This window comes from Bos grunniens, chromosome 13, assembly GCF_055505025.1.
Source record: "Bos grunniens cultivar Pamir isolate PY7600 chromosome 13, Bosgru_T2T1.0, whole genome shotgun sequence".
In the NCBI taxonomy this organism is placed as follows: domain Eukaryota; kingdom Metazoa; phylum Chordata; class Mammalia; order Artiodactyla; family Bovidae; genus Bos; species Bos grunniens.
This window is the reverse complement of record NC_141177.1, coordinates 16829899-16856257: the sequence shown is the minus strand read 5'-3', so window position 1 is coordinate 16856257 and position 26359 is coordinate 16829899. Positions and strand designations below refer to the sequence as shown.

Genomic DNA, 26359 nt, shown 5'->3' with positions numbered 1-26359 from the left:
GGAAAAGTGTGGGGAGAGGGCACATAGCTTCCATGCCGTCTCCGGGCACGCCACTCTCTCGGCACTTGGAAAGCTCTCCAAACCCATCCTTTGGGGTTTTATGGAGCCATTATTACCAAAGTGTGATTGATTACATCATTGGCTGTTTGTGACTGATTAAATCTATAGCCCCTCTCCCCTCGCAGGTCTGTTGTTGGGACTGAAAGTTGAAACCCTCTCATCGCTCTAATATCTTGGTTGGTTCTGTTAGCAACATAATATTAACATAACAAGAGACACCATTATGACTTTCATCACTTAGGAAATTCCAAGGGTTTTAGGAGTTCTTTGCCAGAAACTGGGACAAAGACCAAATATAATAATTCTTATTATAAATCACAATATCACAGTAACCTTAGGCACATTAATTAACTTCACTGATCCCAGATATACTGCATCTACAACAGTGCTTCTCAGTGTTTATATTGCAGACAGATGACCTGGGGATCTTTTAAAAACACTGTCTGCTTCGGTAGGTGCGGGTGAGGCCTGACATTGGGTATTTATAACCAGCTCCCAGGTGGCGCTGCTGCTCGTGGCCCTCTGACCACACTTCAAGGAGCAGGAGTCTATAATACTGATGAAAGTGAAAAGCGATGTCGCTCAGTCATGTCCGACTCTTTGTGACCCATGGACTGTAGCCTGCCAGGCTTCTCCATGCAAGGGATTTTCCTGGCAAGACCACTGGAGTGGGTTGCCATTTCCTTCTCCAGGGGATCTTCCTGACCCAGGGATCGACCCTGGGTCTCCCACATCGCAGGCAGACTCTACCATCTGAGCCACCAGGGAAACCCTAATATCAGAAATGTATTCTCTCACAGTTCCAAAAGTGAAAGCGAAAGTCACTCAGTCAAGTCCAACTCTTTGCAACCCCATTGACTATACAGTCCATGGAATTCTCCAGGCCAGAATACTGGAGTGGGTAGCTGTTCCCTTCTCCAGGGGATTTTCCCAACCCAGGGATCAAACACAGGTCTCCAACATTGCGGAAGGATTCTTTACCATCTGAGCCACCAAGGAAGCCCTATAACACCGATAGGGACAGAGTAAAGGGGCAAAGTAGGTGATTGATTAGTTAATCACACTAGGGGATTGTAAGTAGAGAGGGAAGTATGGAAGACCCCTGTAATGATCCACTCAAGAAAGCAGGTTTGCTTAACCACAAAATCAAGCAGGCTTGCTTCACAACAAAGTCACACAGCAGAAACACAGACACGCTCCAAAACACTAGAACAATGGGGACATGAGACCGACGTCCTGCCCAGCGAGCTCACTAAGGTGTCTGCCTCTCGGATTCATTGTGGCTTATAGTAGGTGCTTAACAAATGTTAGCCCTTTTGCCTTTTCCTTCCAACATGGCCTTTGTTTAAGATGTACTTCTGGAAACATGTATTCCCAGCCTGTCTTATCTCTGTCAAAAGTTCCAGGCTACAGAAGACATGTCACAAGTAATAAGCTCAGGATTAAGCTTTGAAATGAGCTTAATCACATGTGAATATAGCTTGGTGACTTAGGAGGTCATCTTGAGGTGTTTGCCCAGAGCTAGGAGTCACTTAGGAACTCTGTGCAAACCTTTGTAAGGTGGCCCAAAGGAATCCTCCCCTGACCTCTTCCGCGAATTCATTCGCTCTACAGTTCTGTAGCCAGTATTTGTTGAATACCTGATAGTATCAGACAGGGTGTCAGATCCTGGGAACATGTGTGCCCTGGCGGCAGCTCAGCTTCCAGGCGACATGCACATGATGATTACAGTATAATACTGTGAAGATTATAAAGGAGGTGGGTACAGGTTGCAGATGGAGGCATTGAAGGAAGAAACAGGCTTCCAGTCCACTTGGAAATCTTCCTTGAGGGGACTAGAAAGATTGAAGTGAGTAGGAATGTCCAAAATGAACAAGAAAGAGAAGAACTCTTAGCCAGAGAGAACGGCATATAGAATGGCAACTGAGAATTTGATGGAACTCTGGAAAAGGCAAGAATTACAGCGTTGTGGTTAGAGACTAAGCTTAGTGAGCCAGACTGCTGACTGTATTTGTCAAGGCCAGTAGGGATAACCAAGACAGCTGGACCAGGGCAGCCTTCTCCTACAGCAGCCCAGCAGACACTCCCAGCTACAGTATCATATCTATCATACGTGCCTAAAATCTTCAAAATCTGAGAATGGAAGGAGCTTCAGCCTCTTCCTTGGCCATCATCTATAAATCTACTAAATTCATTTGATTTTTTTTTAAGTCCTTTTGTACATTCTTCTCTGATAATCCCAATTTTGGTCTCCATAGGCAAACTTCTCTGATCTCTACTTTGGAGTTCTTTCGATGACATCAGTTATAATCATAAATTATCTCTTGAATTTAATCTTCTTGTCATTCCTATCATCCCTACTAACCCTCATTCCTTTTAGTTCCTTTCTCAAATGGTTGCACCATTTTTCTTCCCTGACTCACTACTGGAATTCTCGCCTCTCTCCAGTCCCTTTTCTTCCCGAATCTTGAAACACACAGATAAACTGCCTCAAGTTCCTTTAAAATATGATCATGTGACTCTGCTGCTCAGTCTTTTAAGAGCTTCTTAATACAAGTCAAGGGAGGCATCTAGACTCCGTAGTATGATGTAGAAGACCTGGCCATTTGGCCTTCTCTTGCTGTCCCCCTCTTGAAATTACCTGCCCTTAGCCTGAGCTAGTGCGGTCTCTCTGTGTCTCAGGTGGCGCTAAGTGGTAAAGAACCTGCCTGCCAGCACAGGAGACAGAGGAGATGTGGGATTGAACCCTGGATGGGGAAGATCCCCTGGAGGAGGGCATGGCAACCCACTCCAGTATTCTTGCCTGGAGAATCCCATGGACAGAGGAGGCTGGCAGGCTGCAGTCCATAGAGAGTTGGACACGACTGAAGCAACTTGGCATGCACATGTGTTGACACCTCTTGCTTTGTTTAACTGAGACACTTCTTTACTCCCGTCTCTGTGAGACTGACTAGTTTTTCTCTGGACTTTCCTCCCATCTTGCTTCCTTCTTGAATCCCTTCCTGGCTTTTCCACTTCTGTTTTTAGAGTGGTCCCTTTCTTATGCTTCTTCAGGCTTCTCTAGTAGTTCAGACAGTAAAGAATACGCCTGCAATGCTGGAGACCTTGGTTTGATCCCTGGGTTGGGAAGATCCCCTGGAGAAGGCTGGAGAATTCCATGGACTGTATAGTCCAAGGGGTCGCAAAGAGTTGGACACGACTGAGCGACTTTCACTTTCACTTCACTTTTCACTTCTTTCTTATGCTCCCAAATAGCATCCCTTGTGTGTGGAGGTTGTTGGCTGGCTTGTTTCCACTCAGCTGTGAGCTCTGCCAGGTCAAGGAGTGTGTCTTATGCTTTGTGTGTGTGTGTGTTGGCAGGTGGTGGGGGGAGCAGGTCCCTTTTTTTTTTTCCTGAAATATTTTAAGGCAACCCTAGATATCATGTAATTTTACCTCGGATATGGAATGTTTAATTTACAAAATAATTTATATGAATGAGAGCCTTGGATTTAGGCATTTTTCAAGCTAGAATATATATACATATATATATATATATGTATATATATAAATATTTGTTGATAGTTCAGCCTCATAACCATTAGAAGGCAGAAGTAGCTAATATCCAGGTTTTTCAACCTTGGCACTCTTACCACTTGGGACCAGATAACTCTGTTGCCCGGGAGTGGAGGGGAGGTGTCCTTCCAGCACTGTACGTTGTTTAGCAGCATCCCTGGCTTCTTCCCATTAAATGCCAGTAGGACCTTCCCCCCCGCCCCAGTCTTTTGTTGTTATTTAGTCTCTCAGTTGTTTCCGACTCACTGTGACCCCATGAACTATAGCCCACCAGGCTCCTCTGTCCTTGGGATTTTCCGGGCAAGAATACTAAAATGGGTTGCCATTTCTTCTTCCAGGGGAAACACCCACAGAAAACCTGCCAAATACCTCAGACAATAGAATCTTCCTCCCAGTCCACCCCTCTATTGAGAACCGCTGACAAAGAGGGAAGAATTTGAGAGATGTTGAGAGCTCAGAGGACTGACTATTCAGTGGACAGTTGGGAAACTGAGTCCCGGAAAGGAAGCATGCCTTTCTGAGTATTACTGTGCTTATTCGTGCCAAGCTGGAGAAGAAAAGCTGTTTTCCAATCCCCACGCCAGCATGCATCCTACTCTCTTACACACAGTTTCTAGAAGCCACCAGAGTGAGGTCAGAGGCCCCCCAAGCTCAGGAAGACTCCCTGTGGTCCTGGTGGGGGCGTCTCACTGAGCAGGAGGGCCACAGAGCCCGGCTGCCAGGAGATCTGGCAAGGACACGCTGCTGCTAATCTGTAGCCGTGCCCAGCATCTGCCAAGGCGCCCATCGTTCCCCTTTACCAAATATTTATGACGAAGCAGCCCGGGAGATTCTTTCCTTGGGAATGCATCTTGGGTTCTGTAGTGGTAAACAAGTAGGATTTGCTTCACAGAAATTACTTTGAAGTCAGTTTATTTTTTTCCCCAGAAGCCTTCTGCTTTGTATAAAGCAAAAGGGACACTGGCATTCAGTTAGTAGCTTTGTTCAAAATGGGCTCCCTGCTTATTTCTCACAACTCAGTTTGCTAAGCAGTATCTCAGAAATTTGGGTGCTGCAAAATTCAGTTCACCACTAAAAAGGCAGATTAGGAGTAGTGAGGGAAAAAAAACTGGTCTGATCAGTCTCTGGCTCTTAGTATCTCTGAGAACTTGAATAGGACATATAACCTCTCTGGGCCTTTTTTTTTTTTTTTCTCCTCATCTATAAAATGAGGAGAATAATTCATTCCAGTGTGGTTATGAACATGAAGTAAGAAAGAGTATGCAAAGCACCTAGTGCAGTAACGAGGCATGTGATGCTGATAAATGTGTTTTTTCCTTGTAAGAAAGACTCCTTGGGGAGTTCCCTGGTGCCATAGGGGCTAGGGCTCCAGGCTTTCACAGCGGTGGCCCAGGTTCAGTCCCTGGTTGGGAACTGAGAACCTGCAAACCACATGGCCAAAATAAAAATGATCCGTTAGGAAAGGGACGTAGATCTCTCAGGCCCTTAGTTCTTTACTTGTCCGACAACGGCAACCCATTCCAGCATTCTTGCCTGAGGAATCCCATGGACAGGGAAGCCTGGCGGGCTACAGTCCGTGGGGTCTCATGAGTCGGACACGACTTAGCAACTAAACCACCACCACCACCAAAGTGGTTACACTGAGTGGGTCTCATGAGTCGGACACGACTTAGCAACTAAACCACCACCACCAAAATGGTTGCACTGAGTATCTGGAAAAATTAACTTTTGAGAAAATGATGATGGCAAAGTACTCCATATATCTGCCAATTGTTGATTATGTCTTAATCGTAAAACAACATGGAATCAGTCTTCACAAATGGCACTGTTTTTTAGGATTAGTCAGGTTCCTTTATCACCTCCCTGTTTTGAGTCTAATACCAGTTAGAATATGGTTCTGAAGCATTTTTGCAGAGATGACTGCATGTTTTCCCAGTGGTTTTTGGTCTGTGCAAGATTGCAGAATGGTTCAGTTCCTTAGTCTCACACTGGAAATGAAAGAGCTGTGTTAGTGCAGCTCTGAAATTCCTTCTGTACTTGCACTGCTGTATTACTGGCTGATGGAAGAAGGGTTAAGAAGTCAGACTTCAAGAAAATGAACATAAGGCCACCTTGGGTCTGTGAGCAGGTTTTTTCTGGTTTCTGTGGCAATCCGCCGAAGCCCTGGAGTCTGAAGGTAGAGTGTGTGGAGCCCAACAGTTGGTGAGGCTGCAGCAGCTTAAAGGAGGACTCTGCTGCTAAAATGTGGGAAGAATGGGAGGAGGAGCCGGTGGCTGTTTGAAGAGTGCAAAGGCAGGACTGGTGAATAAGATCAAAGTAGCACAGACGTAGGTTTAGATCATTCCCTGAAGGCCCTGAAAACAGGTCTTTCTTTCTTTCTTTCTTTCTTTTTTTTTTCTGAACTGAATTTCTGATCTAAAGCAGGCATCCAGGGATGGCTCTGAGAGCAGTGTGAAAACACTTCCCTTGCTTTGGGGCTGTGTTGATCAGCTCTCCTGCGCCAGGGCAGGTTGATACTTGGAAAGCGGGGAACTGGGATAGGGAAGAAACCGCTGATGAAGGAAGGGGGGGAGAGTGGGAGAGAGTTCTGGCACTTGTACTCACCCTCGTGTGTCCATGCTGGGACAGGGGACAGGGTTCTGCTGGGCTCGCCTAACCTTCTAGGCCTATCTGAGAATACAGTAAGCTGAGCGTTGGAAAGGACTCTAAAAAAACAGTCGCAGCACAAATATCCACAGAGATTGTCTCATTTTTGGATCTAAAGGTTTTTTAGCAGGGCGTGGGTGGAGAGAGGAGTGGGAACTCTGTAATTTACCCTTTTAACCCCGGAAGAGCTTCTTGGCCACAGAGTCCGTTTAATTTAGATGAAATACTTCTAAGTGATGTGCTAAAGGAAAGGAAACTGTAACCAGCCACCCCTGAGGTTCAGATGGCTTCATCGAGTGGGATCAGCGAAGGACTCAGGCTTGTGAGTCAGAAACCACGCATCTGAGCTCCATCGCATCCCAGTTCTTCAGAATATTGCCAGGTGTGAGTGCTGCTTCCGTGAGCATTGCGGGGAATGCAGAGAAAACAGAGGTGCTGGAACTCTAGGCATTTATTTCTGCCATTATATGGATGAGGGTTAATTTTTTTAATATATAAAAAAAAATTCTGTAAGTTGTATCAGTCCTGCCAGCCAGGTTCTTCAGAATAGGAAAGTGTCTTAAGGAGGTTCTTCAAGACAGTGAAGTGAAAAGAAGGAAATGTACCTTTTTACCAGCAGTTAGTCCTTGTTCTAGGACTTTCCCCACTGGCTTGTATGGCTGGCTCCAAAAATGAGTGAGACTGTCTACTCAGCTTCTTGGGGTAGATCCAGAATGCAGTCTGTCTTTGGGCTTCCTGGAAAAGGACCAGTATATCAGTTAGGAACTGCAGTTGCAGAACACACGGGGCTTTATTTCTCGTAAAGTCAGCTCAGAGGTCAGCAGGACTGGCTGCACCCTCACAGTGCCGTCCGGAGCCCAGCCTTCTGTCTTTCTATTCCCGCATCACAGGGCCGGGCTTGTTTGCTTGTTCATGTGCCCCAAACTCCTTGTTTTATAAAATGCCTGGCTTCTGTTTCCAAGGTTGCCTCCTGGTCTCAGATGGTTCCTAGAGTTCTGATTACTGTGTATCCCATACCGCAGGAGAGCAAAAAGAGGAGGGAACAGGCAGAAGGGGGCATGTCCCCTCCTGGAAGTCCCAAGTACTAGTTCACCTTAAGTCTTAACCCAAAGTTAGTCACACAGTCATACCTAGCTATAAGGGAAGAGGTGGTTTGTTTCTTTAAGCTGGGCATATTACCAAATAAATACAGGTTCTATTAGTACGAAATAAGAGGAGAAATCGGCTAGGCAGCTGGCAGTCTCAACCAGTCAGGTTGCTGCCGCTTGGTACAGAGCATCTGTCTTGGGCAGAGCTTGTCCAGGCCGCCCCAGAGGTCTGAGGCCACAGGTGCCCAGCTCATCCTTCATGGTGCTCCCCAGAACCAGCTGCCTTCCCGGACCACACTGCCGCTGCTGGAGTGATAGGGCTGGTCCACTGACAGAGCACCTTGTGGGAGCCATAGAGAACGACAGACCGAGTCATTTCCACAGGAGATAGTCGCTTACTCACGTGGCAGGCACTTAGAGCTTCATGGCCCTCTCCTTCAGCTCATCTGAGATATGGACCTTCCCTGACAGATGAACCTCAGACTTTGGGAGCTTTCATGCTTTCAGCTTAAGCCCTGAGTAGGAGTGTTAGATGCCACATCCTTCGGGGTTTTTTTTGGGTTTTTTTCCCACTCTGAGTCCTTGGAGAATATGTAGTGAGAATGTATAGTAGAAAGAAGCATTTCTTGGGCATACGTATAGCCCTTTCCTGCTGTAAGGCCCATTTTCCCACAGATGCAAGTCTGTAAATTAGTTAAGCTAGCACCTAAACACTTTCTTAAATCTGTAGTGCTACTGGAACCCTGAAAGGCAGGAAAGAAATCCCATGGGAAAGTGGACGTAAGTTTTTAAAAAGCAACACCTGTCATATTGCTTTGCACTCAGTAGATGCTTAGACACTTTGTAGAATCTCACTGCAACTGGAAAATGAGAATACTGAATTAATTTTGGCCATATTTCAGGTTAAATGGGTTTCAGTGGGCCTGTATCAGTGGAAAATGCATTCAAAATCTCAAACAACAGACATATTAAAAGGCCACTTTTTGGAAAAATGGCCTTTAGGGATCTCATCATTTATAATATATTCCAAGTTCACATCTCTCTTTTTTTTCTTGCCTCCTTTCTCCCAACAGTTCCTAAAGGAAATTTTCAAGTATACAGAAAAGTTGAAAGAACGGTACAGCAGATGCTCACGTCCCCAGCACCTAGATTGTACAGTTTACATTCTGTTGTATTCGCTTTGTCATGTGTCTGTCCATCTCTGTCTCCCATCCATCCATTTGACTTTTTGATGCATGAAGTAAATTGCAGACATCAGTACAGTTCATGCTTAGCTCTTCAGTATGAGTATCAGTAACCTAGAGTTCAGGCATTTTGTTTGTTTTTTAATAAAATTGCATAGAGTGAAACGCCCCTATCTTGAACACAGCATTTGATAGATTTGAGCAAATACATACTCTGTCAGGGCTTCTCTGGTGACTCAAATGGTAAAGAACCTGCCTGTGATGCGGGAGACCCCGGTTCAATCCCTGGGTCGGGAAGTTCCCCTGGAGAAGGAAATAGCAACAACTCACTCCAGTATTCTTGCCTGGGAAATCCCATGGACTGAGGAGCCTGGCGGCCTACAGTGCATGGCGTCGCAAAGGGTCGGACACCACTGAGCGACTGACACTTCCTTCCTTCCTTATACTCTTGTCAAGGTACAGGACTTTACCACCACACCAGAAAGTTCCCTCATGCCCTTTTCCAGTCAGATCCCTTCCCCCACTTCACAAAGGTATCTGTTCTGAGTTTTTCACCATCAAATAACCTCATCTGGAACCTCGTATCCATGGCCTCAGGCAGTGTATTCTCTTCAGGGCAAAGCTTTCCCTCAGCACTGTGTTTGAGAGCCACCCAAACACACGATGGATGTCTTTTTCCATTCTTCCTGTTGACAGACTGTTTCAAGAGTGGGGCGATGATGAATAGAGCTACGATGAGCATTCTTGTGCAAGTCTTTCTAGTCGTATGTTTTCATTCTCTCTTGGGAAGATACCAAGGAGTGGAATTGCTGGGTCATTTGGTAATCATTCATGGTTTTTTTGATAACTAGAATCTTGTCATTGAATTGAGGGAGAACCTTGTATATCTTCCAAGCTACTTCTTTCGTTTTACAGTCACGGAGATTGAGGCCCAGAGAGTAGGTGGACAAGAGACCTCGTTAGAGGCACATAGAAGATTTTCCTCTGAGTATAGACTGGAAACCTATATCTCTTTACTCTGGTGATCTTTATGTTGCACCTCCTTTCTTCCCCCAGAAAGGGGGCAGGGAAATTGGGCTTCTTTCTGAAAGATCATTAACTATTTCAGGTTTTGCTTAGGGAGAATTACCTGTTAGATATACCCAAATGCAATATATTGTGTTTATTACATATGTTTCTGTGATAATCTGGATCCGATCCTGCTTCTCCTCCAGTGTACATTCCTACATCTCTTCCAGGATGATCTTTCTGGGACAGAAAACTGGTCATGCTGCCTGTTTTCTGTCAGTTCTGTAGGTCCTGCAGGATAAAGTCCAGACTCTAGTTGAGTCTGCGAGGGTCTTGCTCACCTCTCTTCCCTCACCTGCCATTTCCTCACCCACCCCCTGCAGCCTGTCCTGTGTCATGTTCATTTCTGTCTCCATGCCTTTAAATCTCTTGTCTGGAATGCCGTTCCCGCCTTTGTCTCTCTGATAAATTCCTTCTCATCCTTCAGTTTGGCTCATCCAGACCCTGTCAGGGAGTCAGTTATTATTTCTTTTTTATACAGATATATCTCTGATAGCTAACTCTTACCATGCTGTTTAGTTAGGATGTCAAATTCAGTATTAGTTGAATGCCTAGCATGAGGCTAGGCACTGAAGGTGTGGCAGTGAATAAGATGTGGTCCCTGCCCTGGAGGAGTGCACCATCTGTTGGGGAGATGCACACAGCAAGAGTGGTTTCAGTCCTGTGTCCACAGTATTCGTGGGCCAGCAGCGCAGGGGGCTCCCCTCCCCACAGCCTTCCAGGCGTCAGGTATTTTGAAAACTTTATCAAATGAAACTGTCTCATGATTTTATTGGTACTGCTAAGAAAGCTGAGTGCTTTTTTAGTATTCTTACTGGGTATTTTTTTTTAACTCTTGAGGAAAATAATCAAGTTGTATTATAGTGGAACTAATGAGGTCACTTCCTAGTTATTAATAGCTGAGAAACTCTGGGAGACCAATTTTTTTTTTCCTGAGTCTCTAGTTTCATACCTGTAAAATGGGGAGAATAATAAACATGTTTCAAAGGATTGTTGTGAGGATTAAATAAAGTAATACATGCAGAGCACACAGAGGCACATAGTAGGTTTACAGTAAATGTTGCCTGTTTAAGTCCCCAGTCTCTAGCCCAGTGCCTGCCAGGATTCAGCAAAAGTTTGTGAAGAATAGGAATGTATGTATTTTGTGTATGCGTTAAAAGGGACTATATATAGATGCTAACACAGATCCATCTGTCTTGAGAAAAGTGTTCGATTTGACTTGCATCAATATTCAACTGGAGTGGCTGAGCACACACGCGTGACTCTTCTAGGGTTACCACATCCCCTGCTAGGCAGATGTCCATTATAATGAAATGTAAAAAGGGAAAAAAATAATAACAGAGACAGAGGAGTGTGATGTTATGGCTTGATTTGACAGGGCCTCCTGCTACTTCAGCTGCCAGTGCCAGGCATGGAACAGATTAATCTGTATTCCAGCACACCCCTACTGAAATCAAGATCGATCTAATTAGGGTATTTTAAACATCCTGTTTGCATCTAGAGTCTTACCAGAAAGCAGGATGTCTCTCCATCTTGGGGAGCTCAGAGGGGAGGTGGGCAGCAAGGTTCAGCAATAAAACAGAGATGGTTTTAATTTTAGAAATGAGGGAAGACCACTTCGGTGTGATTTCCTTAAAACAAAAGAGCTAATGGCCTCAAATGTTCCATGGAAACAAAGGCAGCTCTGCAGCATGGCCTGGAATTTTAAACTGGCCCTGCAGAATCTTGCCTTGACATGGGCCTGATGGTTGAAGTCCAGGGACCATTTCCATGCTAAGAATAGAACTCTGGCTGACCCATATCATTCTTAACCATTTGGGCTGCTGGAAGAAGATGCAGGCTCTGAAGCTGGGTAGGCAGAGCAGCCCTGAATTTATTCTCCCATGAGCCATGCTAGGCCAACATTTAAATGCCAGGCCATCAGAATATTGGTTAGGGTCCGCTTTCCATGGTCCAGTATGTCTATTTATCCTTGATCTGCACCCCTCCCTGACCTTGCCAACCTGATTACCTCTTTTTTTTTTTCCGACTTTTTTTTATTGGTGTATAGCCGATTAACGATGTCGTGAGAGTTTCAGGTGAGCAGCAAAGGGACTCAGCCAAACATACACATGTATCCATCCTCTCCCTGACCCCGCTCCCACCCAGGCTGCCACACTCATTACCTTTCATCCCCCTTCGCTCCCCCCACGCTGATCTCGTCCCAGTTCTTGGCCTGTACCCCGTGCACTCCAGCTTCATGCCTTTGCATCATGCTTGGCCATCTGCTCGGAATACCACTGCTCCCATTGCTCTTCTCTTTCCTGCTTCTCTTCAAGGCTCAGCCCAAGTGCCGTCGTGCCTACCAGTTGCCCCAGGTATCCTCGCTGGCAGAGTATTTGCCTCACTAGTAGTTTCTGCCCCTTTCCCCTTCACTGTCACTTTCTGTCAAGTAATTTTAGACGTAATATACCTGAGTCACCTAGAGGGCAGAATTCTTGTCTGATTGTCTCGGTCCCCAAACTCTACATCTTGTACGTTGTAGGAGTCTGTCTTATGAATAAATGAATTCGTGTCCGTTCCTATGCCAAAGACCGTCGTGTGGCCCAGCTCAGCTGGTTAGTGCCTTCTCTTCCTTTCTGGTGAATATGATCTTCCCCTGCCTCCTGGAACCAAAACGCCAACAGAGATGCAAGCAGGGCCCGCGCGAAATCCAGAGTCATGGAGAGAGGAGGAAGTCATCCTTGGAGATTGTTACTGTTCACCTTGTCACCTCCTTCCCTGTTTTCCCTTCCCACCCCAGTCCCCACCTTGGGAGACTCGTTAATGTAAATCATAGTCCATTTGTCCCAGGATTCGAGAATGTGGTCCAGATCTGTGCTTAAGGAATTAAATGTGCTCCTAGAACCCAAGATCCCAGCTTCGGTCTACCAACTTTAGCACAGAACACTTGGAGCTGTGAGCTCACAGACGTTTCCTTGCCATGTAATACACCCGGCCTTGCTCATAAGACGATGCAGAACAGCTTCTCTAGAGGGGACCATCTTCCTTCATCTCTGCAGTCCCAGTGTTTAGTACATTGCCTGGCACATAGTGGGCACTCAGAAGTGTGAGTAAAGGAATGGTTGGTGTGTGTACTACTTTGTGCCCTGTGATTAGTTGTCTGTGATTATGAAACTCATAAAGGAGAACATCTTTTTCATTTCCTCTGCAGATCATGTGTTGTGTTTTCAGCTCTTGCAGCAAGATCAAAAGGCAAATGATTACCATGGCAAAGTATGTTTAGTTTTATTAAAAGAAAGGACCATCTCTGCTTAGATGTGCCGTGTCCTTCAGCCTACTGGTAAATAGCCACTACGCACCTCAGGGCTGCCCACAGGTCTCCCATAATCATGTATTATTTGGCTTCTATAAAGGCAACCACACATAAAGCTCTTTATTTTAATTTATTGTGGGATTAAAGAGTCTGAGTGAAGTTGGCCCTGTTCCATTGTAGGGTTAGAACAAATCTCGAGTTGTAGAAAATAGCCCTACCAGCTGAGAAAGTCAAGTGATTCAAGTTCCTATTTTTCTCAGCAGGAGCTAGTTAGAATAACCCAGGCTGACTGAAACACGTTCAGAGGCCAACATGTGATCAGGATGCAACATGGAAGGAGCAAGGTGACAATTTTGGCAGGTGCCTAGGTGAGAGAATCTCTTGTGATGCTCTTTTTCAGTGCAGCGGGTCTCAAACCGATGTCTGTTGAGTGCCTACTGTGCACATGGCTCATCTGATACAATGGACTTAATAGATAGAAGGTACAGCCCCATTTTACAAATAAGAGAACTGAGGCTCAGAAATTAGACAACATGCCCATGGTTTAGTTTAACCAGCTAGTGAGTGCCAGAGACAAGATTTGAATCCAAGTCCGTGTGATCATAAAGCTCCACATCAGTTGTTCGTTCATTCACTTGACGTTTCTGGGGGAGGTCCCAGAAGTTAGTCCCCTCAGCATCCCTCTCGGCAGTAGACGCTGATAGACTGACTTGTGTACAGGCCTGGGTGGCTGAGCAGCTGTCCGCACAGAGAGAGCTGATGTTGGCCTGTTGGGGTTTGGACCATTCTTCTTTAAGAATAAGGGTGGGAAATGCAGTTCCATCTTACTCTCTACAAAATTGGCACACACTGCATGTAAGAGTAAAGAAGGAAATGGCAGCCCACTCCAGTGTTCTTGCCTGGAGAATCCCAGGGATGGGGGAGCCTAATGGGCTGCTATCTACGGGGTCGCACAGAGTCGGACATGACTGAAGTGACTTAGCAGCAGCAGCAGCATGTAAGAGGCTGGTTAGAGCGATGGCCACAGTCTGTGCCATTCTGGAAAGACTTCTTATCTGGGTTCTTAACCCAAAGAGTCAACCCTAAGAGATGAGAACACTCTGACGTGTGTGTGTGTGTGTGAGAGAGAGTGAGAGTCAGACAATAGCATACATAAGGGTTCATCAGATTCTCAAAAGTGTTTATCATGATTTTAAGAAGAAAAAAATGTGGTGGGAGTTGGGGGGGGGGGTGCCTCAAATTGCAGATCTAGATTTCAGTGGCCTGGAAAGTGACTTTTTTTTTTTTCCTTTTTTATTTTATTTTATTTTATTTTTAAACTTTACACTATTGTATTGGTTTTGCCAAATGACTTTTGACCAGAAGCAAATCACATCCTTTATCTAGGCTATTGTTTCTATACTCGAAATCCGAGAGGAATTGAACTGAAGATTTCTGATTCTCCTTTCAGCTCTGAAAATTACAGAATTCTAACTGACCCTAGAGAATCAAACTTTTAGCCCCCTTGCATATACCAAGGCTTATACCTTGCATTTCTTTTCCATGGGGATGGTCTCAATCCCTGTCTCCTGTACAATGTCACGAACCTCCGTCCATAGTTCATCAGGCACTCTATCTATCAGATCTAGGCCCTTAAATCTATTTCTCACTTCCACTGTATAATCATAAGGCATTTGATTTAGGTCATACCTGAATGGTCTAGTGGTTTTCCCTACTTTCTTCAATTTAAGTCTGAATTTGGCAATAAGGAGTTCATGATCTGAGCCACAGTCAGCTCCCAGTCTTATTTTTGCTAACTATATAGAGCTTCTCCATCTTTGGCTGCAAAGAATATAATCAATCTGATTTCAGTGTTGACCATCTGGTGAAGTCCATGTGTAGAGTCTTCTCTTGTATTGTTGGAAGAGGGTGTTTGCTATGACCAGTGCGTTCTCTTAGCAAAACTCTACTAGCCTTTGCCCTGCTTCATTCCGTATTCCAAGGCCAAATTTGCCTGTTACCCCAGGTGTTTCTTGACTTCCTACTTTTGCATTCTAGTCCCCTATAATGAAAAGGACATCTTTTTTGGGTGTTAGTTCTAAAAGGTCTTGTAGGTCTTCATAGAACTGTTCAACTTCAACTTCTTCAGCATTACTGATTGGGGCATAGGCTTGGATTACTGTGATACTGAATGGTTTGCCTTGGAAACGAACAGAGATCATTCTGTCGTTTTTGAGATTGCATCCAAGTACTGCATTTCAGACTCTTTTGTTGACCATGATGGCTCCTGCATTTCTTCTAAGGGATTCCTGCCCACAGTAGTAGATATAATGGTCATCTCAGTTAAATTCACCCATTCCAGTCCATTTTAGTTCGCTGATTCCGAGAATGTCGATGTTCACCCTTGCCATCTCCTGTTTGACCACTTCCAATTTGCCTTGATTCATGGACCCAACATTCCAGGTTCGTATGCAATATTGCTCTTTACAGCATCGGACCCTTGCTTCTATTACCAGCCACATCCACAACTGGGTATTGTTTTTGCTCCATCCCTTCATTCTTTCTGGAGTTATTTAAGGTCCATCTAGTCAAGGTCATGGTTTTTCCAGTGGTCATGTATGGATGTGAGAGTTGGACTGTGAAGAAAGCTGAGCGCTGAAGAATTGATGCTTTTGAACTGTGGTATTGGAGAAGACTCTTGAGAGTCCCTTGGACTGCAAGGAGATCCAACCAGTCCATTCTAAAGGAAATCAGTCCTGGGTGTTCATTGGAAGGATTGATGCTGAAGCTGAAACTCCAATACTTTGGCCACGTCATGGGAAGAGTTGACTCATTGGAAAAGACTCTGATGCTGGGAGGGATTGGGAGCAGGAGGAGAAGGGGATGACAGAGGATGAGATGGCTGGATGGTATCACCGACTCAATGGACATGAGTTTGGGTGAACTCTGGGAGTTGGTGATGGACAGGGAGGCCTAGCGTGCTGCGATTCATGAGGTCTCAAAGAGTTGGACACGACTGAGTGACTGAACTGAACTGAACTGATACCTTGTATATGCACCAGAGCTTCCCTGGTGACTCAGCTGATGAAGAATCCGCCTGCTATGCAGGAGACCTGGGTTCAATCCCTGGGTCTGGAAGGTCCCCTGGAGAAGGGAATGACAACCCACTCCAGTATTCTTACCTGGAGAATTCCATGGACAGAGGAGCCTGGCAGGCTATAGTCCATAGGGTCTCAAAGAGTCGGACACAACTGAGTGACTTTTTTTTTTTTTACTATACCCAGGGGGCATCTAACTCATTGCTAATAACTCTTGAGAGACCCTGAAGAGTTGATCTAGGGGAAGAATGGGCCAGAGCCACCCCTCTAAATCATACGTTCTTTTCTTCCTGGGCCCTGCCGTATAGATTGTTCTCTGCAGTGGAGCCACCACATCTGCCCTGTCCGTGTTGACAGCTCCATAGCCATCCTTCACCTCCATTTTATCCTGTCAAAATGACAGAGCAGCTGAGCGGTGTTGGCCAGCAGATAAACCTGTTATCTCCCCTGCTTTCTGTGCCAGCAGCTCTCCCCATCTCCTTGGTCCATGAAAAATTGACACCACCTTGGGCTGAAATCTATTCCTAGGGAAGCTACATTTATTAGTGGCTAATGAAACCATGTGTGTGTGTTTGTGCTCATGTACAGGCACAAAACTTGGGGTGGATGAAGTATTTTCCTATCTGGCAGGCACCAGTGACCTATAGCCAACCACAACACTCAGAGAAAGAGAGAGACAGAAAGAACATAGACAGATTCAGGTCTCCTGAAATGGGCAACCTGTCCTTTATGTAAAAATCCCAAGCCAACAGGTATATGTCATTTGTTCTTAGTGCACCACTGCGATTGGTCAAGGTATCTGCTGCTCCAGGCTGTGATGAGTTATGGAAATGCATGTTAATATTATCTAGTTCCAGAAAAAATGATTCTTCTGTTTATTACATTTTCTTTTGTGAAAATTACAGCTCCTGATACTTTGTCTGTGCCACCAGCACCCCACACCTCATCTTGTTGAGACATACAAAGAACATTCTCTTGGGAATTCCTTGACCATCCAGTGGGTCAGTTCAGTTCAGTTCAGTTCAGTCGCTTAGTCATGTCTGACTCTTTGCAACGCCATGGACTACAGCACGCCAGGCCTCCCTGTCCATCACCAACTCCCAGAGTCTACCCAAACTCATATCCATTGAGTTGGTGATGCCATCCAACCATCTCATCCTCTGTCGTCCCCTTTTCCTCCTGTCTTTAATCTTTCCCAGCATTAGAGTCTTTTCCAGTAAGTCAGTTCTTTGCATCAGGTGGCCAAAGTATTGGAGTTTCAGCTTCAACATCAGTCCTTCGAATGAACACTCAGGACTGATCTCCTTTAGGATCGACTGGTTGGATCTCCTTGCAGTCCAAGGGTCTCTCAAAAGTCTTCTCCAACAGCACAGTTCAAAAGCATCAATTCTTTGGCGCTCAGCTTTCTTTATAGTCCACCTCTCACATCCATACATGACCACTGGAAAAACCATAGCCTTGACTAGACGGACCTTTGTTGGCAAAGTAATGTCTCTGCTTTTCAACATGCTATCTAGGTTGGTCATAACTTTCCTTCCAAGGAGTAAGCATCATTTAATTTCATGGCTGCAATCATCATCTACAGTGATTTTGGAGCCCCAAAACACAAAGTCTGCCACTCTTTCCACTGTTTCCCCATCTATTTGCCATGAAGTGATGGGACCCGATGCCATGATCTTAGTTTTCTGACTGTTGAACTTTAACCCATATTTTTCACTCTCCTCTTTCACTTTCATCAAGAGGTTCTTCAGTTCTTCACTTTCTGCCATATGGGTGGTGTCATCTGCATATCTGAGGTTATTGATATTTCTCCAGCAGTCTTGATTCCAGCTTGTGCTTCATCCAGCCCAGCGTTTCTCATGATGTACTCTGCATATAAGTTAAATAAGCAGGGTGACAATATACAGCCTTGACATAACCCTTTCCCTATTTGGAACCAGTCTGTTTTTCCATGTCCAGTTCTAACTGTTGCTTCCTGACCTGCAAACAGGTTTCTCAAGAGGCAGGTCAGGTGATCTGGTATTCCCATCTCTTTCAGAATTTTCCACAGTTTGTTGTGATCCACACAGTCAAAGGCTTTGGCATAGTCAATAAAGCAGAAATAGATGTTTTTCTGGAACTCTCTTGCTTTTTCGATAATCCAGCAAATGTTGGCAATTTGATCTCTGGTTCCTCTGCCTTTTCTAAAACAGCTTGAACATTTGGAAGTTCACGGTTCATGGTACTGTTGAAGCCTGGCTTGGAGACTTTTGAGCATTGTTTTGCTAGCGTGTGAGATGAGTGCAATTGTGCAGTAATTTGAACATTCTTTGGCATTGCCTTTCTTTGGGACTGGAATGAAAGCTGACCTTTTCCAGTCCTGTGGCCACTGCTGAGTTTTCCAAAATTGCTGGCATATTGAGTGCAGCACTTTCACAGCATCATCTTTTAGACTTTGAAATAGCTCAACTGGAATTCTGTCACCTGCACTAGCTTTGTTCATAGTGATGCTTCCTAAGGTGCACTTGACTTCACATTCCAGGATTTCTGGCTCTAGGTGAGTGATCACACCATCGTGATTATCTGGGTCGTGAAGATCTTTTTTGTACAGTTCTGTGATTCTTGCCACCTCTTCTTAATATCTTCTGGTTCTGTTAGGTCCATTCCATTTCTGTCCTTTATCGAGCCCATCTTTGCATGAAATGTTCCCTTGGTATCTCTAATTTTCTTGAAGAGATCTCTAGTCTTTCCCATTCTATTGTTTCCTCTATTTCTTTACATTGATCGCTGAGGAAGGCTTTCTTATCTCTCCTTGCTAGTCTTTGGAACTTAGGATTCTGCTAACAAGGCCCCGAGTTTGATCCCTGGTCAGAGAACTAAGATCCTGCAGGCCGCTAGGCCCACCCAAGAAGAGGAACATTTACTTACAGTTCCTCATCCATCTTAATCAGGAAGATGAAACAAGGGAATTACTGAGAAGTTCTGGTTCAGTATTTTGTAGAACTGCTCCATTCTTTACTTGGACTCTACTAGAAATTACTTCCGGAGAAGGCAGTGACACCCCACTCCAGTATTCTTGCCTGGAAAATCCCTTGGACGGAGGAGCCTGGTAGGCTGCAGTCCATGGGGTTGTTAGGAGTCAGACACGACTGAGCGACTTCACTTTCACTTTTCACTTTCATGCATTGGAGAAGGAAATGGCAACCCACTCCAGTGTTCTTGCCTGGAGAATTCCAGGGACAGAGGAGCCTGGTGGGCTGCCGTCTCTGGGGTTGCACAGAGTCGGACACGACTGAAGCGACTTAGCAGCAGCAGCAGCAGAAATTACTTCTGGAAAGTGATTCAGTAAAAAGAAAAGAGGTTGTTAGTCATGTCTACCTCCAGATGGCCTTTCACTTCGTTTTCCTCTCGTTGGAACTGCTGAGTTTTTTCTTCATCCACGGTTGCATAGTGCCTACCTTTTGGACTCAGTGAGCCCCTCATGAAGCACATTTTTGGGCTTTGCACAGTTTAGTTTCTGATCTCTTATTTTCCTTCTTTAAAAGCTTTGGATTACCTTTTACATGTGGGAAGCATGTAACCTATTAGGAAAAGTTTACATTTTGGAGTCAGACAACATGAGCTCAAATCTAAGCTCCCACCGCTCTCTGAAGGACATGACCTTAAGTAAGTTGATTAATTGCAGTGACATTTGGATTCTGCATTATGATAGAGAAATAGGAGTAGTACCTTTCTCATAGCTTACTAGTGAAGAGTCATTGAAAATATTGTATACAGACTCAATCCTACTGTTACAGATACACAGTCAACTGGTGACAGTTATTATTGCACCCTGCTTGCTTTTACTTTCAGATAGGATTTTGAAGCAAGTTACAGCAAAACAATGTGGCGATGCTAAATCTTGTCTTTGAGTAAGAATTTGTCAAGACAGATGTCAAACTGGGGGAAACATTTGCAGTGTAAAAGACAAAAGGGTAATATTCTTAATTCATAAAGAGCTCATAGAAATCAAAATTGGCAAAGGATGTAAGGCCAGGCACTTCACCCAGAGAGCAATACAAATGGTCAGTAAACATCAGCAAAGGAGTTTGACCTTATTCATAACAAGAACAAAAACGTGCTAATCAAAAGAAGATTCCATTTTTCACCTACCGGGTTGTCATAATTTCTAAGTTGGACAATACCCAATCTGAGTGAGGATATGAGAAAACAGATACTCTTTTACAATATCCTTCCATTCTCGGTGTGTATATGTGATATGTGTGTGTTCATGTTACACAGCACATGCCCACGTGCACATCCTGGTTGATTAACTTACTTAAGGCCACGTTCTTGAGCAAGTGGTGGCAGCTTAGATGTGAACCATGTTGTCCGACTCCAAAACGTAAGCTTTTCCTACTAAGTTACATGCTTCCCGCACAATAAAGGCAATCATCCAAGCTGCTTATATGTGTATGGTGCATACATACACACACTGAGAGTGAGAGTCAGTTGGTACAGCCTTCTTGGAAGACCAGTTGTCAGTGTCTTTCCAAAAACAGTTTTTTTTCTGGGTTCCTCAGTCCTTTATTTACTATAGGCAAATCTCTATACCTTAGTTGAATTGGCTTGGTAATAGTTTGGGCTTCTTTTTGAACTATTTTGTAGACCAAGTTATCTCCAGCTTCTAGTAAACAATATATACAGTAAAAACAGACCAGTGTGTTTCTGTCTTCAGTATCCCCTTCCTCCACCCACCCACCACCGCAACCTTGTGCATGTAGAAGTGATGTCTCTTCCTGCTGTAATCGCACGGGCCCTAGGTCAGTCCACCTGTGCTTGCTTTTAGTTTTTCAACATTATGTGTCAGTAGCTTTTGCCTCACCCACTTCCAGTGCTGCTGCTGCTGCTGCTGCTGCTAAGTCACTTCAGTCGTGTCTGACTGTGCGACCCCATAGATGGTAGCCCACCAGGCTCCCCCGTCCCTGGGATTCTCCAGGCAAGAACACGGGCGCATGCAAAAGTGTATCCATGCCAGAAATAAAAGGTATAAGCGCCAGAATGTGTGTTTATGGATGTTCATTGTGGCATTATTTCTCACAGCAAAAACAAAACAACCCAAAACTGGAAACCATGTGAAATAACCACGATTGGGGACATTAGTTAAATTATGATAAATAAGTTAAGTGAAATTCTGCATAACCATTTAAAATAAAAAATGTGTTGATACGGAAAGATATAGAAGAGAAAACGTGTGTGTGTGTGTAGATACATTTTTTCCCCTCCCCTGTAAGTATACACAAGATACTTAGTAGTTTTTTGTCATTTGGAAGAGATGAACAGGGTAGTGAAAGGAGTAGGGGGGTGGAATATATTAGTACATGCTCAGTGAATAACTGTTAAGGACATTTATACCTTTTTGTATAGTTTCATTTTTAACCATAAGTATATAACCATTAATGATGCATCCATCGCTTTGATTTTAAAAATTCATTGGTGGAGGACAGAAGGAATCAATAGTTAAGCAATTTTTAAAAATTGATTCCTGTAAGTGAATATAGACTCATCTTTGAGCTTCCTGGTAGCCAAGGCAAAGCAGGAACTCAGGTAAACAAAAAACTCATCAGGAAAGAGACTTATTTTCCTGATCTTGATCTCTGAAAGGAATCTAGCAGCCAAGGATTGGGCTAAACTCTTATCTAGTTGTCTGTCTCCAGCTTAAAATTCATTTGTGGATTTTTGTGACTTTTCTCTCCAGACTCTTCCCCACCTGACTGGCCTCGCCTCCCTCATGTGTATGTAACACTCCATCCAAACTGGCCTTTGCATATATGGCTCCTTCTTCCCGGAGTGCTCTATCTTCTCTACCTAGTTGTCAGCCATGACTTGTTTGTTTTGTGTGCTTTTATGATTTTCAGCTGTTCCTTACCTCCAGTGGGAATCCCTCTAGGTCCACTGTGCTTTGTCTGTGCTCCTCGCTTCCCCTCTGCCTACCTCAGTGATGAAACTTGGCACACTGCACTGTAGTTCTTGTTTTGTTTTCCCCATGATATAAGCACGTCCTTAAGGTTAGGGATACTGTGTTGTTTGGAAGCTCTGATCACCAAGTGCTTGTCAAGCACAGAGATAAGTGGTCAGTGAATGACTGAGTGAGTCATCTGAAGTTTGAGTTCTACCTCTTTCACCAGTTAGCTGTGTGGACAAGTCACTTCTCTCTGAACCTCAATTTTTCTATCAGTACAATGAGAGATTTGGCCCGGATAATCTGTGAGATCTCTGGGCTGATCTTGTTTTTCCTCCCTCTATGGTTGTCAGATTGTCGTACATACATACATACATACATATACACACACACACACACACACACACACACACACACATGGAGGTTGTTAACAGTCGTCAGGCTGAGTAATTTCAAAGTTTCAGAACTAAGCTTGTTAAAATTCACTACTTTTATTATGACCTGTCCCACATCTGTTCACCAGCTGAAGAGATCAGAGGCACATCCGGTTGTTTGGCACAAGATTACAGAACTGATTATATACCCCCGTCTTCCTTCCTGTAATCTTTTCCCCTTGATATACACAGAAGTCGTTGGTGTTTTGTTTTTTTTTCCTTCTGCCATGAGCCTCCAGAGACATCGTTTCTTGTTCTACTTTGTCACCCTGAGCTGAGCCGTCTTGGTTCACTGTCCTTACCTTAAGTTCAGGATGTTTTTTTCATCTCGCCCCACTCCTGTTCCCTTTCCCTTCCTTTTTGTTCAGGATGGAGATTAAAGCACCTCAATCCCAGCTTCACGACAAAAGTTAGCAGAAAGATACTGTGGTGACTCAGGAGTCACCTTGAGAAGCTGTTTGATACCTCTCTGTCTACAGCGTATTTTATGAAAAACTTTATACTTAAAAAAGTGAATCTACTAATTAGAGATCTTTTATTCAAACTCATGGCTCCCTAGGAAAAAGTCATCCACTCATTCCCAAATGCAGAATATCTTTAAGGACCATTTTGTAACTGATGAGTATATTACCAACGCAGAGGTGCTCTTACTCTGAACTTGGGATAGGCACTGTGTACAAGAGGTGAAAGCTATACAAAGGCATTTGAAAAATACCAAGAATTCAAGAGTGGTTTGTTTGTCTCGTTCTCCCCACCTCCCACCACTACCACCAAAAACTTGCACTGAAAACCTGCTTTCTTCCCATACATTCAGCAAGTATTTCTGAAACACCTACTATGTGCCAGGCATTGTTGTGAGGCCAGGGATATATAAGTGAACAAAGCAGACTAAAATCCCTTCCTTCAAGGAGCTTACATTCTAATTGATAGGCAGCAGTAAACAAAACAAATAAGTAACTTGCACAGCATGTTAGAAGATAATGCATGCTGAAGGGAAAAATAAAGCAGGTAAGACTTGGAACTAGGCAGCACTGGGGCTTTTCATTTTTAAATAGGGTGGCCAAAGATAAGCCTCACTGAGAAGAGGACAGTTGAGTAGGACTGGGTCTGAGGATTGAGCCACGCAGATATCCTGGTGAGGAGTGTCTCAGGCAGGGAGAACAGTAGGCACAGAGGCCCCAGGACAGGAGCGTGTCTGGCGTTAGAAAACAGCATTTAGTCTGAGTGAGTTGGGGCTCAGTAGAGGGTTTTACACAGAGCAGTGATAGGGTGTGACTTGGGTTTTAACTGACCGCTCTATGGAGATCAAGGCGAAGGGGGCAAGGGTGGATGCAGAGTCCCACAGCAGGCTGTTGAGTATTCCCACTACTGCGTGCCAGAGTTATGAAGGGCGTTGGGGGGCAGCAGCAAGAAGAGATGGAATTCTGGATGTAACTGAAGGTACCGCTGACAAGGTTTCTGTGGGATGTGTGAGAAAGAGGAGAATCAGGGGTATCGCCACTGTGTTTGACTTGAGAAACTGGAGAGCATGGTTGCCGTTAACTCAGCAGATAAGACTGTGGGCACAGGTCTAAGGAGAAAGGTCAGGAGCTTGTTTTTGGACATGTTCAGTTTAAAGGACCTGTTAGACAACCAGATGGAGAGAGCAGGTAGACAGATGAATGCATGAACCTGTGTTCAGAGAACAGAACTGACCTGTAGAGTTGGGGAGTAGTCAGCATGTAAGTGGCACAGTGGTAAAGAGTCCTCCTGCCAACACAAGAGACACAAGAGAGGCTGGTTCGATCCCTGAGTCAGGAAGATCCCCTGGAGTAGGAAGTGGCAACCCACTCCAGTATTATTGCCTAGGAAAATCCCATGGACAGAGGAGCCTGGCAGGCTACAGTTCATGGGATCACAAAAAGTCGGACACAACTGGGCACACACGCATGCAACTGGTCTTTAAAGCTACAGGACTAGATGAGATCCCCAGGGAGGTGAATGTGGCTAGAAGAAGGTGAATAACTCTCACATTAGGAGACTGGGGAAATGAAGTAGTGAGGAATGCTTCTGATATAAGTGAGGAAAAAAACAAATACAAAATTGTATCCGTGCTACCATAAGAATTCTTCCTTGTGACTTTAATAATCAAGTGACTTTTTGAGAACTCACGGTAAATTTGCACATGAAGGTGTTCTTCATTCCATTTTCAAAACAGAATGTTTGTTGCCCACACTGTGGGCATTTTATTTCAAAATAAACGTTTTTCTGCCATCTCCATTTCAAGGTCATTATTCTTGATTTTTAAAAATTCTTTTTAAAGAAAAGAACCTCTTAACAGCTGAAGCCTATAATATACCCTTCAATTACCCTCTTCTGCCCTGGCTAGAATAATAGTATCTCATAATAGAAGCCCATAGGTTATGTGAACTGAAAAAAAACAGTTATCGTTTTGAAGTACTTACTATCCAGCTGTCTTTAAACAGGTAAGGATTATAGCTGCACCAGAATGTAAGTGATAGCTCTGGGACCCCATCATATTTCTGATTTAATTCTGGGATATTTGCTTGGGAAAGTTTTAAGATGATTTGAGAATATGATAGAACGTGTCTTATTTGTTCATCGTGTGCTCCCCTCATGGTTAGTATTCATACACTGTTCACAGGTTATTTCTGTAAATGGGGAGATTAGTTTGAGGTTCTGTTGTGGACAATAGAACTCAATTAATTCCAGGCAGAACAGAAATTCTAACTTAGTTTTGATTCAGTTGCTCAAGTTGTCCTTGGGGATGTAATCCCCTTTGAATATATTTCTTGTGCTGTCTGTGAAAATCAGTTTAGTTTTCCATTGACACAGTTTAGGTTCTTGTCTTATTAATCAATAGCAGCAGTCAGGGAAGGCCTACTTATTCCTCCTTCAATAGAACCAGATCAGGCTTGAAGAGAGGTAATAATTACTGCTCTGATCACAGCATGTTCTCTTTTCTCCTTCCCAACCCAGAGCATGTCTGTTCGATCCTTGCTTCCCTCCTGCGGAACCTGAGAGGGCAGCAGCGGACCCGGCTTCTGAATAAATTCACTGAAAATGACAGTGAGAAGGTAGGTGCTTGGTGGACTGTACGATGGGGCCAGGACCCAAGGGGAAAAAAGGGCTGTCTCCCCAATGCGATCTGAGGAGTGCTGGGTAGAGTGATCCTGTCCTAAAATGTCCTCTCCAGCATCTGGGCCCCATTGCTCTGGGTCTCAGAGAGTTTTCTGGTTGTCCTGCCTCTCATTTCCAAATGCAATTTCCCCATCCCCAAATATTTTGAAACCATTTCTGTATGCACTAATGTACCATTATGGATCATTAAGACGAGGAGGAAAAGATGAAGTCAGTGCTTTAAAAATTCTTAACATGCAGTGAAACCATTTGCTCCCATATAAGTAATAGAAATAAATGCAACTGTTGTCTGAAAAAAAAGAAAAAGGCCATCAGGTTAGGACAGAGAACATCTTAGCAGTCGTGTCACCCTGGTGACACCATCTAATGTCTGTGTGTTAGTTTCCTCATCTTTAAAATTAGGATTGCTCTCTAGCTTCCCTGCCTACCTTATCAGGTTTTTCTAATGTTTAAGGAAATAGTGGATATGAGAATACTTGGTAAACTGAAACCTTTAAGATTTAAGGGTCTTCCTTGTTAACCAGGGAAGGTGTGGGCACAGTCTTCCTGTCTGATGCCATGTTGAAGCAACATCTATTATTAATACCAGCCCATGGGTAAACAGGCTTCCCAAGTGGCTCAGTGATAAAAGAATCCACCTGCCAATACAGGAGACACAAGAGATGCTGTTTCAGTCCCTGGGCAGGAAGATCCCCTGGAGGAGAAAATGGCAACCCACTCCAGTATTCTTGCCAGGAGAATCCCATGAACAGAGGAGCCTGGTGGGCTACAGTCCATGGGGTCGCAAAGAGCTGGACACAGCTAAGTGATGGAGTGCTCATGCATGCACACGGACACACACACACAAGACACACTGGGTAAATTCCAGGGTTACCAACAGCCGTGGTGGTG

General features: G+C 44.4%; 1 protein-coding gene across 1 annotated transcript in view; it reads left to right on the top strand.

Annotated features, from left to right (window-relative positions):
- Nucleotides 1-26359, top strand: part of CTNNBL1 (catenin beta like 1) — a 166661-nt gene that overhangs the window by 114104 nt on the left and 26198 nt on the right. Inside the window, exon 12 of the mRNA XM_086330882.1 lies at nt 25307-25404. Coding sequence (XP_086187008.1) covers nt 25307-25404 — 98 coding nt within the window. The remainder of the gene's footprint in view (nt 1-25306; nt 25405-26359) is intronic.